The 13,065-nt window shown below is 42.4% G+C and overlaps 1 protein-coding gene across 3 annotated transcripts in view; it reads left to right on the plus strand.

Moving 5' to 3' along the window:
• Positions 1-13,065, plus strand: part of LOC122814026 (carbonic anhydrase 4-like) — a 329,800-nt gene that overhangs the window by 220,180 nt on the left and 96,555 nt on the right. For all 3 annotated transcript variants that reach the window (XM_044086610.1, XM_044086611.1, XM_044086612.1), the window contains one exon: positions 11,602-11,674. In XM_044086610.1, coding sequence (XP_043942545.1) covers positions 11,602-11,674 — 73 coding nt within the window. The remainder of the gene's footprint in view (positions 1-11,601; positions 11,675-13,065) is intronic.

A 13,065-nucleotide genomic window follows, 5' to 3' on the forward strand; every position in this document is an offset into this window, starting at 1 on the left:
GGGGCTCCTCGGTTCAGACCATTTTCACTGTATCAGCACCGACTGTTCAGTTGGAGCAGACCTTGACTGTGTCTGCTCCAAGATCTTCATCGGGACTGACGTCTTTATTGTTGACTCCTGTCTTGTCAGTTCCAGCTTCGGCACCGACAACCACTTCGGCACTGATCCCTGTGTCGGTGCAGAAGATGACCTCGGCATCAATGACTTCTTCGGTGCAGACAACAGTAGTCCAGTCTCTCTCAGCACCGTTGTCCTTGGTGCGGTCAGATGAGATGGGCACCGAGTCTGCCTCCTCTGTGGACAGGCCTGTTTCTCCCTCAGTCTCCTTGAGGTCCACTAGAAGCCTTTCTGAACATGATGTGTTGTGTCTTGTGGACCAGGTACTCTTGGCAGAGGTATCCCACCACTCAGGAACTATCCTTCCTTGGGAGGTGATCACCCACCTCCAAAGACCCCTTCTTATTTTCCTCCTTCATTGCCTTTGAAGTCCATGGATATAGCACAGTCTTCCCCTTCTGCATTTCCCTTTATGGATCTCACTAAGGAACCGCAGTTGCCTTTGTGGCAGGAAAGTTTTGCTACGACCCAGGATGTCAGTTGTGACACGCATAGTTTGCTGCTCTACAGCCATCCTGGGACTCTGGGTCGGCAGGCTGAGCCACTTAGGGGAGGGGTGAACCCTGTCCTAGACATGCACTCCTCTTCGGGTGGACCAGCCTTCCATCTGATGGAGAAGGCTTTCGCTGCTGCTGGCAATTCCAGTCTGTCTATACCTCTGCCCTCCTCTGGTACATTGATTTCACAAGTCACACCTAGCGGACACTGGGTGCAGGGGCCACAGGACATATTCCCTCAGAAATCCCCTTTTCTGCTGTCTTCTCCAGCTTCTCCTGCTGAGGAGGTCTACTGGAAAAGTTTGGGTAAGAGGAAGCACATGGACTCCACAGAGGAGTCCCTCACCGAAGACACAGATTTCCATGAGGGGGAAGGATCCCCTTGGTCACCCTCTGAGGTATCCTTTGATGATATCCTCGAAATCCTGAAACAGAGAGGTGACTGGAAGTCCTCTATCCCACCTCTGAGGAATCTGTGTTCCTGCAGGCTTTTCACACCCAGCCCCCTACCTCCTGGGTTACACCACCTGCTGATGAACTTGTCCGGCTCATCGTGCAGCATGCTTGGAAGGCTCCTGATACCGTCAAAGCTATTCCCCAGAGGCCAGATAAGATCTTGTCCCCTCCTGCTTTGGATCCCCATTGGTCCAAAGGTCTTCCTGTGGATGCTTTGGTGGTGGCAGCAGCAACAAAAAAGGATCTGGCAGAAAAAGAAAGCCAGACTGTCCATCTCCCTAACAAAGAGTCCCGGGCCCTGGACAGGATAGGGAAGTGCACCTTTGCTTCAGCGACCATTGCTGTCAGGTCCCTGAATTATATGGCACATTTTACCAGGCTTCAGAGGGATCTGGTTTCTGAGCTGTCTGAAACCTTGGCTGGTGCCGTGTCTGATGAAGTCCGTGACAAAGTGGCCTCTCAGCTGGCCACCATTGAATCTATATCTAACTCCTCTATGCGATTGATATCTCACGCATCAGAAGGAGCAGCTAGAACAGTGGGTTCAGCTGCGGTCTTGAGACGGCATGCCTGGATGTGCTTGTGCAACTTTGCGGAACCCTTTAAGTCTTCTTTCTTAATGCCCCATGTGAACAGGACGGTAAGACCCTTTCTGCCATAGGTGTCTGTTATTCTTCCCCTCAACGTGCTTTCTCCCAAAACCAAAAGAGTGGGAAGATATGGTTCAAGAAATCTCAGGGTCCTTTCTGTGACACACAGGCCGAGTTCTCCCCTAGAGACAGAGAGGGAAACTCACAGGGAAGACGCCCCTTTTGGGGCAGAGGGGATCCACGTAACCAAGGTTCCAGGGATTCCTTCCCTGGTCAATCCTACCAGCACTCCTGAAGAGCAGCCCAACTCCTTTCCTCTGGAGGTGGTTGGGGGACGTTTCTCCTTGTACCCTTCTGCCTGGCTAACCATCACCACCGATTCTTGGGTACAAAGGATTATAACCAGAGGTTATCATATCCCCTTTGATCTTTGTCCTGCCCCTTCAAAAAATCTTCCCGACGTTCCACCCAATCAAATGGAAGAAGCAGCACTAGAGGTAGAAAAGCTGCTGAGAAAGAGAGTCATCCAAATAGTCCCTCCAGACCAGATAGGATCCGGATTCTCCTTGACTATTTTTGGTGCCAAAGAAAACCGGGGACTGGAGAACAGTTTTGGATCTCAGTGTATTGAACAAGTTTGTGAAAGTACAAACATTCTGGATGGTCACAATACAGTCTATCCTCCTGCTTTTGGAAAAAGACGATTGGATGTGCTCTATAGATCTTCAAGATGCGTACTACCACATAAAGGTGGACAGGCCATCAAGAAGATGTTTGCGCTTCCATGCGGGAGCCAGTCACTACCAGTTCAGAGTACTGCCCTTTGGACTCTACAGCCCCCAGAGTGTTCACAAAGTGCATGGCAGTTGTCACAGCTCACTTGCGACTTCAAGGATTCCAGGTGTTTCCATACCTAGACGACTGGCTCATTTCCACCCCCACCAGATATCTACTGGAAAAAGCCCTGGCATACTGTCTCCTCGCTGTTCAAAGGCTAGGCATAACCATAAACTGGCAAAAATCCAATCTCACCCCATCTCAGTCGACAGAATTCATAGGGGTTATCTTAGACACAAAAAACTGCAGAGCTACTATTCCAGAGCACAGAATTCTAAGGATAAAGCAACAACTAATTCCAATCTTTTCAAAGGAAAAATCCACGGCTCACTCAGTTCTACAGCTGTTGGTTTCTATGGCAGCCTCCATCACCATTGTTCCCCTGACCAGGTTTCACATGAGGCTTCTACAATGGCTACTGCTCACCCAATGGTATCCTTTTCAGCATCCTCTTTCAGCCATTATTTGAGTAACCAAATAAAAAAAAAACAGCGCCAAAAAAATCAAGACTTTATTCTGTTCGCTCAAACTCCTAAAACAAAGCTTAATGACCTTAATGAATTATTTGAGTAACCCGCAGGTGCAAACAGGATTTAAATAGGTGGATGACACACAATCTCTCACAATGGTCTCGCCCCTTCTCCCCCCAGCAACCCAAGGCCACAGTGACCATGGACACCTCCCTGATGGGGTGGGGGGCTATGTCAGGGACAGACAGTCCAAGGCACTTGGTTCGAACTGGAGGCTCATCTGCATATAAATGTTCTAGAGCTGAGGGCAGTGCTTCTGGCGTTGCAAGCATTTAATCCCCTGCTGCCATGTGGAACAATTGCAATTCAATCAGACAACATGGCGATGGTCTGGTACATCAACAAGCAAGGTGGAACCAAATATTACCCCCTTTGTCGAGAGGCCATGAGGATATGGCAGTGGGCGATGGCTACCAACCGTTTTCTTCTAGCAATGCACATTCCCGGGAGTTCCAACATGATAGCAGACAGACTCAGCAGGTGCATTCTTCAACCTCACAAGTGGTCCCTGAATCCCTTGATAGCGGCGGAGATCTTCCACCACTGGGGACATCCTTGCTGCGACCTCTTTGCATCCCCGACCAACTACAAATGCAGCAACTACTTCGCCCTGATTCCCCCTCTGGGACAGTCACCCAGGGATGCTGTAGTCTGCATTTCCACCCTTTCCCCTCATTCCCCAGTTTCTGAAGAAAGCCCATCGGTTAAAAAGCAAGGTGAACCTCATAGCACCATATTGGCCTATACAGATTTGGTTCCCCTTCCTTTGGCCTCACCTACTAGATCGACCATGGATTCTCCATCCAACCCCGGAGTTGATCTCACATCCACAGAACCTGATTCATCCCAACTTGAACAGCCTGAAGCTTATGGCTTGGCTACTCCAATTCCCTTGATTGCCAGGCAGAATGATCTTTCTTTACCAGTACATGATATTCTCATTGCTTCTCATAAGTCTTCCACTAGAATTACTTATCTGAGCAAGTGGAAAGGATTTACCTGTTGGCTGAAAGATAAACAAGTAGACCCCTTTTCAGCACCAGTGTCGATAATACTAGACTTTCTGGCCGACTTGTTTCAGTCGGGTCTGTCGACCTCCACCATTAGAGTTCATTTGGCTGCAATTTCTAATTTTCATGAGGGTGTCCAAGATTCCTCTCTTATGTCCCATAAATTGTGCAAGACCGTCATAAGGTGTGATGAATCATCTGATTCTTTTCAGAGAACCTCAGAGAGAATTCATTTAATTCATTTATTCTACAAGCTCTGAGCAATGTCCTTTTTTTTTCCTCACCTGCTTTTCCCACTATGCACTATTGTGTTTGAAAAAAAAAAATTTTTTCGCCATTATATGCCATTTATATAGATATTTCTGAGCTTAGAGCTTTATGTTGATTTAGTTGATTTTCATAGAGATAGTAGAGTCTAAGTGTCTCTAAGAACTAATTCGCTATTTCGATCTCTGATGATCTCTTAAATCAGCCCAGCCATTGAATTTTTTTTTTTTTTTCCCAGTCATTCAAACAGAGGAGAGTATTGCCTACTACCCCTAGATATACACAGGCAATTACTTTTACAGGACTAAACCTAAACCTTCTTCGCAAATCTGACCAGTTTTTTTTTTTTTTTTCTGACCTATTAGGATCTGCTGTTGCAAAGGTCACATTAGCTAGATGGTTGAAGGACTGTGTGACCTTTATTTACACACAACGTAATATCTCATTTCCTACTACCATGAAAGCTCATTCAACAAGGTCGGTGGCAACTTCTGCTGCCTTCCATGCCAGAGCTTCTTTACATCACATCTGTGCAGCTGCAACTTGGGCTACGCATCATACCTTCATCGATCATTGCAAATTGGATTTGGCCTCCAGGGGAAGAGCATCTTTTGGTTCTGTGGTGCTCAGGAATGTCCTTCCATGAGAGCCTCCCAGGAAAAGAGGTAGCTGGGGACTCTGTCCCATGCGTATGGAATGAATGAGGATTAACAATATCAGATAAAGAAGTTATGTCTTACCATAACATTCCATCTGTATTGTTGATCCTCATTCAGTCATTACGACCCTCTCTCCTTCCCCCTCCTGTGGTTTCTAGTGGATCTCACCATCTGATTCTCTTAGGTTATTTGACCAGAGGTAGTCTCTACCTTCTTTGACTTGCAAACTCAATCTGAGGTAACAGGGAAAGGGGGATTGTGGGTAAGAGTTTAGCTCGAGAGTTTGAAGCTGACGCAGGCTTGGAAAATGGCCGGCTCGGTTCCGAGCTCTGAACTGATACCCATGCGTAATGACTGAACGAGGATCAACAATACAGATGGAATGTTATGGTAAGACATAACTTCTTTTTCTGCGCTGTATGCTGTTCCCCATTCAAAGAGTCGAGCTTCCACAATTTCGAGCATATGGTCTCAGCCATATGACTTTCGAGATTGTGGCCATTCGACTTTGTGAAGGGGACCATAGGTTTTCCAGATCAGAGTCTAGCTGGGGAGCCTTCTTTGTGAAGTCTGCTGTTCTCGTTCCCTCAGCTGGGGAGCTGTTTTTGTGGAGTGTGTTGTTCTCCCTCCCTGTGTCAACATAGTTTACTGGATGCTCTGGCTTCATCATCCCAGTAAGCTGCTGTAGATGACCTAATGATCCAAAACTGCATGTAAGTGTACATCGGTGTAGACATCTCATGATGGCCTGGCACTACATCCAGGATTACTTTCTCTGCCTTGTGTTCACTGAGTGCCAGGATAAGCTCTGTTTCCTTCAAGACCTTCAGCTAGACAAAGAGAGTAATCAAAGAATGAAAATATCTGCTATGCAGATACACCAAAAAAAATACAAGGTTTCCTGTTTCTCGCATACATTTTACAAAAAAGTACATCAGAAAGTCAGGAGCTATTTATTTATTTGTGTGAAGGTTAGCTAAACAACTGAAGTAGCTTAGATGGCTGGATGGGGATGGTGGTGATGATAAGGTGTTCCTTGTGCTGAAACAATATTTATTTATTTATTTATTTATATATTTAACATTTGTTTACCAGGATAGTCCAACTCGACAAATAGTGTCCGTTTTCAGCAGAGCCCTGGGGAGAAAAGCTCCACAAAGTTACAGAGTAATAAGTCATACTTGATAAAAAATATATGATAGAAAACAGGAGGTAACATAGTATAGGGAATACACAGCAGAGGAAAGTTTGTTGTATGAGATTAACTGCTTAAAACAATACATGATCATAGTACAGATATGTGAGCATAGCTTGTTTGTAATGTAAGCATAAGTATTGAATATGTACATTTAGTTGCATAGTAAACACATGACATTAATATAAAAAATAAATATTAACACCTCAGAATATTAACATGTGGCTGCAAGTCATCAGTTTCCAACAACCATGAAGTAGTATATCTCATTTATACTTAACTTTGAGTATGTTTTGCAACTTCAAACAAATTATAGTGAAAAAGTTAAAACATGCTGAAATGTGCTTTTCTTAAAAGAACTATGCAGGCTCTTTGAAAAGACTATTCACTATTAAGATCATATTTTAATATAAAGAATTTACTTTTATTTCTTAGGGTAAAGAATTGATCCATATGTCCCTTTTTCAGACTCAGCCCATGACCACTGCCCAGTTAAATGTCTTGCTTAGAGTAAGACATTAGGCAGATGGAGGTCAAGGAACTCAAACCCTAGCCTACAGGAAGCAGTTCATTAAAACAGCGCATGACCGTAATCCTCCACTTTACCTGGCAAATGATAATTAACAAAGCCCTGGAACCACCCCACTATCCTTTTTATTTAAAAAAAAGGTGCCGAACTGGCTGTATGGTGTAGAGTAATGGCATCCTTGCTTTAACGCTGTATCCAAAGTTCTGTGAGTGAACTTTGGCTGGGGGAGATAGGAGCAAGTGACATACAGTAGTCTGTCCATCTTGGGGAAACATGGTGTTGACTAGGTCCCAGTGTATAAGAGCCATATGGTGAGTGCCAACTGCTATGCTCATACATCTAAAATGTCCAGATTTTCAGAGAATGTCCATATTTTAGTGAGTTTCTTATAAAATCTGTGGTTTTCTGTCAAATCACTAAGGACTGAAGTCACTTAATAATGACCGACATTTGAGTTTCAGGCTTCATATTCTTCAGAAAATGCATACAAATGCAAAACATGTTATTCCAGAAACTTTATAAATTTACAAGAGCAATATAACATTTGTCCCTGTTTTTTGGCTTTGTCCAGATTTCTTTCTCTAAGATGTTGAGCAGTACAGTTGTGCTAAACAGCAATGGCTTGCCCAGTAGGTAAACAATGTGGTCTGCTAGGCAGTGTGGACATACTGTAATTAGAAGTAATGTGTGTAGATTCAGACACCAGAACTGGACATTACAGGGCCTACCTCAGCAGTTCACTTGCTGGCCACCAAGGGAGGGGAATGGTACATAATGGAAAAATACATAGCCTCCAAGCATGATAAATCCCCACTCAAGAGCAGGAATACACTCACATGGTGACATAGACTGCTGCAGGTAGCATGTCTTTTGGGGGCAGAAGGATGAATTAGTCACAAAGGGGGCTGATAATTGGCAGTACAGGGCTAAAAAATAAATAATAGGGTTATGCTGCAGTATCTTGTAATTTCAGTCAGTAGTTCAGTTGGGAATTCTGTGCCTTTATTACTGTCAAGTGAGTAGGAGGCCAACTGGCTCATTGACAGGACCCTCAAAGTCAAAATAGGCGCAACCACCTCCGATAGCAGAGCTGTCACTATTGGAGTTCCCCGGGACCCTTACTGTTTGGCATCTACTTCTCAGAGGTCCAGGCAAAGACAAAAGGCCTGTGGCTGACCAAGTTTGTGGGTGACTGTAAGTTGGGTGCTGTCATTGACTCACGAAATAATGTTAACGTACTGCAAGCGGGTCTCGCAGCAACTAATGATTGGTGTCAAAGTCATGGCCTCAAGCTAAATGCAAAAAATGTATCATCATACCACTTGGCAAAAACACGGCTCCTACTGATTACCACATCAACAGCAACCCCCTAAGCACACAACCTGTGGTGAGAGACCTGGGCACTCGGGTTGATAACAACCTCACATTCGACCATCATGTAGTGGCAGTGGTCAGAAAAGTCTTTTACTTGGTTCATCTCATAAGTAAAGGGATTGCATCCAGAAAAAAGGAGATTATTACCTCTCTATACTCCTTCCTCATTAGACCAAGAATTTAGTATAACACCCCATTTGGTAGGTACCTCTCCAAACATCTGCACCAACTGGAAAGGCCACTGAAATATCTCACAAAGAGAATCCATGGCCTCCAACACCTGTCCTATGTGGACAGGCTCAAACCACTATCACTCTATTTAGTATCGTTCAGATTGCTCAGGGCTGATCTATGTCTTGCCTACAAGGCAATCTCGGAACCTGCCTTACTAGAGATGCTCCATATCCGTAAGTATAACTCCTCACACATTACCCGCTCAAAAGACCTGAATATAATATGCAACATCAACAAAACCTGATGGAGAGACAAGTTTGTCTCCCAGAGGCTGCCGTGTCTTTGGAATAGACTTCCCATACACGTGAAACAGAGCACCTCACTGACCCTTTTCAACCGCAACCTTGATGAGTGGGTGGGAAACCACAAATTTGTCCTAGGATGTTCCACGTGTCCCTTATTGGCAGGGGCAACAGGTGCTGACTTAGGTTTCTTTTTTGGGGATAAATTCTTGGCTAGGCTTGTAAGGGCCCTAGGGCCATTAGCCTAGTAACCTCCTGTGATCCTGTACCAACATATGGAGCCCAGTTCTGAGCAGCTGGCATGTCCTGGTGAGTCCATGCCAATATTTCCGGGTGAGTCCTTATACACAGCTGCATTCTCTGGAGAAATAACTGCAAGTCCCCCAGTGCTACTTCAGATATTTTTTTATCACCTCAACACAACTTATGTAAACATTCTCAAAAATCATACCAGCTCTTCTCAGTTAAAAAAAATTGTGCCTACTAATACCAGAGATGGTATTTAAATTGAATTTTACAAAACAGGCAAACTACTAGAAACTAAAATAAATTGCAAAGGGCCCTTTTTTAAGAATGTATTTTAAATGCATTTAATAATATTATCCTGCCTTACACGCATGGTGTAATGGCGCAGGGCGGCGCAGTGGTGCAGCGGTTAATGCTGTCGCCTCACAGCAAGAGGTTCTCCGGTTCGATTCTCGGTTGGGGTGCCTTCTGTGTGAGTTTGCATGTTCTCCCTGCGTTCGCGTGGGTTTCCTCCGGGTACTCCGGTTTCCTCCCACATTCTAAAGACATGCTTCTGGAGCATTTCTCCCCGGGCCTCCGCTGAAAACAGGATCTGTGGAACCTAGTCGGACTTTCCCGGTCAACAAATGTTAAATAAATAAATAAATTAATTAATACACAGAAGTAGCCATGTATAAACTACTATACATAATAACGTTTATTATCTGCTACTTCCAGAAAGAAAATGTTAGGTACCCATGCCATATGCTAGGTCCAGGGGAAGTAGATTACAGACTAAAGTATCAAACATATAAAACAATTCACTTTCTTGGGTGGCGTAAGCCAGGGAACCTTGTTGGCTAGGCTTACTTAGGCTCTTGGGCCGATAGCCTAGTACCTACCTATGAACTAATGTCTTTACAAAAAGGGAATCAGTAAAACATCGCACCAAGCCTTTTCCTTTTCCGACTAACTGGGACGTCAACAAACTGAGTGACAGCTGTTAGAGCTACTTAGCTCATTCACAGCTCACAACCTTAATCTTCTGCACTAATTGCCAGATAGTATATACAGCATGTCTGACCTTTCAAGGGGGCAGAATATGAATGCGTTGTGAAAACTGGCAGAAATCCTGTACCACTGTCCCAGTGTAGTAGGGCATAATGTTAAACAGCAGTCAGGTGTGCCGCTGTAGGTTACACTGGCAACAAAATAGTATAACAGGTACTGTGCGATCTTGCTCTCAGTATTGTACTTTTCACTGAAAATTTCATTGTTACTTCCCCTCTCCCTCGTCAAGTAGCAACTTCACAGCTTATTATATTATGTAGGGAGCACAGTCCCCGCAGATGGAAGGAGTTGTCAGTTATATGTTTGTACTAGGCTAACTTCCTTTGTCAGCCATTTTAAGCCTAGCCAGTTACCCCATGTAAGAATCCAACCTTGCACCTTGTGTTTATAAGGTCAACACCTTAACCATTATGCTAACCTTCTTGTACTTATTTCATTTTTGCTGCCATCATTATTACTTCCTGTAAGTTTGCCATAGTTTCACTGCTGTCCTGTAAGTGCAGTTTTATTTAACACTTTTTTTAACTTTGATGCTGCTATTTGGAGGATCCCTTGAGCTGGTTCTGTGTTTAAGCAGTAGTACGTATGTTGTGAAAGTTGACAATGCCAATCATGTTACCTACATGGTTAGTTCATTAAACCCTTGACACTGCTTAGTGTAAAACCAACTAGAAAGTGACCACCGCAACATTGCCAATTGGATTACCGATAAACAAAAAAATACTTTTGAACTCAAAAAAAAAACATGCTATTTTCAACAAAGCAAAAATTTTCTAATGTCCTGAACACTTAACAAATTATAGACATTAAAGAGCCAGTTGAACCAAATATGTCTTTGAAATACCTAGCATTTGGCTTGAACAACACTTGAACTTTAAACTTCACATAAAACATAAAAACGGAAGCAAAATCAGCTTTTTTTTTTTTTTTTTTTTTTTTTGCAAGAAAGATTTCAGAATTTCCTTTGCAGCAAGATCTGCACTAGGTAAAGAAACACTTTCTCTCATCTTAAATATGGTCTTCCCATAATGGCAGCTGCTTCAAACAAAAATACTGCAAGTCTTTTATAAAAAGATCCGTCATTTCATTACCCAAGGACACCATTGTTTGACAGTCCGAAAAGCTAAATGGTTATTTGTAACAGAAAGTGCTAATTTTCTCCTAGGCTCTCAGATATTCAACACCCACCAGCCTAGTTAGCTACCAGGCTTACTATGTAAATCCTGTCCAACAACCTTAGAGAACAAACACACTCAGGTCCAATACTATAAATGCCAAAATCAAATTACAATGCACTAAGCTTAGCTTATGTACTCTGAGATCGGAACTCCCTAAATCTCTTATCCAGTTCATAAAAAATATAACCTCTTATACCAAGTTCTTGTGTGAGCTCAAAAAACATCCCCTCAAACGAGCCAAATATATTATTTACCATGGTAGACTATTTATTGTGTAAGTACCTTTTTTGGTCTTTAAAACAGCAGTAAAAAAAGATTGCAGTAATTTCTAAGGATGTTATAAGAAGGATTACTTACATGTTTTTTCTATTGTAAATATTGTTTATAGTTAAAACAAAAACACACATACCTTATATAGAACATCAACGTTGTTATTTTGCTTTGTATTACCTTTTGTCTATGTGACCGCCTAGAACTTGGTCCATGTGTATCAGTATTCTACCTCAGTAAACAAATACAAAAAATAAACAAATGTATACACCAAGTTGAGGTAAATTGCTGATGTTCCTTCATTCTGATTCTTTGTTCAGGTAGCAACAACCGTAGACAACAATCAGGCTTGGGAAGACTTCGTCAACATCTTACCAAATATCTCCTCACCAGGTAAGGTCCTCAGAGATGAGGAAGATTTCAAGCTGATGGTATGAGGTCTGCAGCTGGTTACATTTCAGAAGATTCTGTTCCTGCACAAAGCTTGACTTCAATGGGTTGCTTATAGCCCATAATATTCATAACTGGATTGTAAAGTATAGCTCTCATCATTTATTATTAGTGTTCATTATTTATTATTAGTGTTCATCATTTATTATTAGTGTTCATTATTTATTATTAGTGTTCATCATTTATTATTAGTGTTCATTATTTTATTTAGAACATTCCTTTCACTGGTGACCACAGAACGGCACTGATATCCATGTGTCATGGTCTCACAAGCATACAGTTAGTAACACTGATGCCCTTTGGCTACTTCTCCTGCTGTTTACCCTCACTTTGTCACCATTCCTGATGTCTGTCTTCCTTCACTGTATCTCTTGTTTCCTGCGCTTTAACCCCCATATTGGTTCTCCCATAGTTCAGTATGACTCCAGTTTATCAGCACCTTCTTTGCCCTTCTCTTCACTTTAACTTTCAGTCTCAACCCTACCTTATTGATGTTCTTGCTGCTTCCTAATAACACCCTCCAACTATGTCCTCTTTGTAGAAATAATGGGTGAGATTCCAGAACTTCTTACACTGTTCACCATTGCTGCAAGTTTTCAGAGCAATTAAAGGGATGATGTAGTGTTTTTGCGGCAATTAAAAAGACAATGTAACAAGAGTTCATGTGTGACATGCAATGCAAATGTAAGTGGTAACAATGACTACGCAGGTTTATAGATACTGCAGTAATAAAGTATATGCTGGTGTTACTTAGGTTATGGTTTTATATGTAAATACACGTATAATATATACACACACACACACACACACATATATATATATAGAGAGAGAGAGAGTGGGGAGAATTGTGGTGATTCCTTTTTTTCTACACAACCACATAGATATGCAGCTGCTTATGGTTGGAGTGAGTATGCAGCATATGGTTATGGGCACATACACATTATTTGGATGTTTGTCTTTATAAAAACAACACAGGGAACAGATTTTTTTCTACCGTTTACCATAAAAAGCATTCTCAAATTCATTTTTACACTTTAATAGTTGTCACCCTTCATTTCAAAAAAAGAGTGTAGTTAAAGGACAAATGGTCCAGTTATCTAGGTTAATTATGGTAGACAGTGTGTTTTGACCGAAATAGACAACTGGAATAATATGGTTGAAGAAAGAGGATACCCATTGACTCTTATAAGAAAAATAAGCAAAGAGGTAAAAATAAAAGAGAGAGATAGAGAGAGAGATCTAGTAGATTTACCCCTATTTTGAGACCTGATGGTATTTCAAAGAACTTCAAAAGTTTCACTGATAACAAGGATGACAGAGTATGTGCTACGAAT

This window comes from Protopterus annectens, chromosome 10.part0 (assembly GCF_019279795.1).
Source record: "Protopterus annectens isolate FY-2018-M chromosome 10.part0, PAN1.0, whole genome shotgun sequence".
Taxonomy (NCBI): domain Eukaryota; kingdom Metazoa; phylum Chordata; order Ceratodontiformes; family Protopteridae; genus Protopterus; species Protopterus annectens.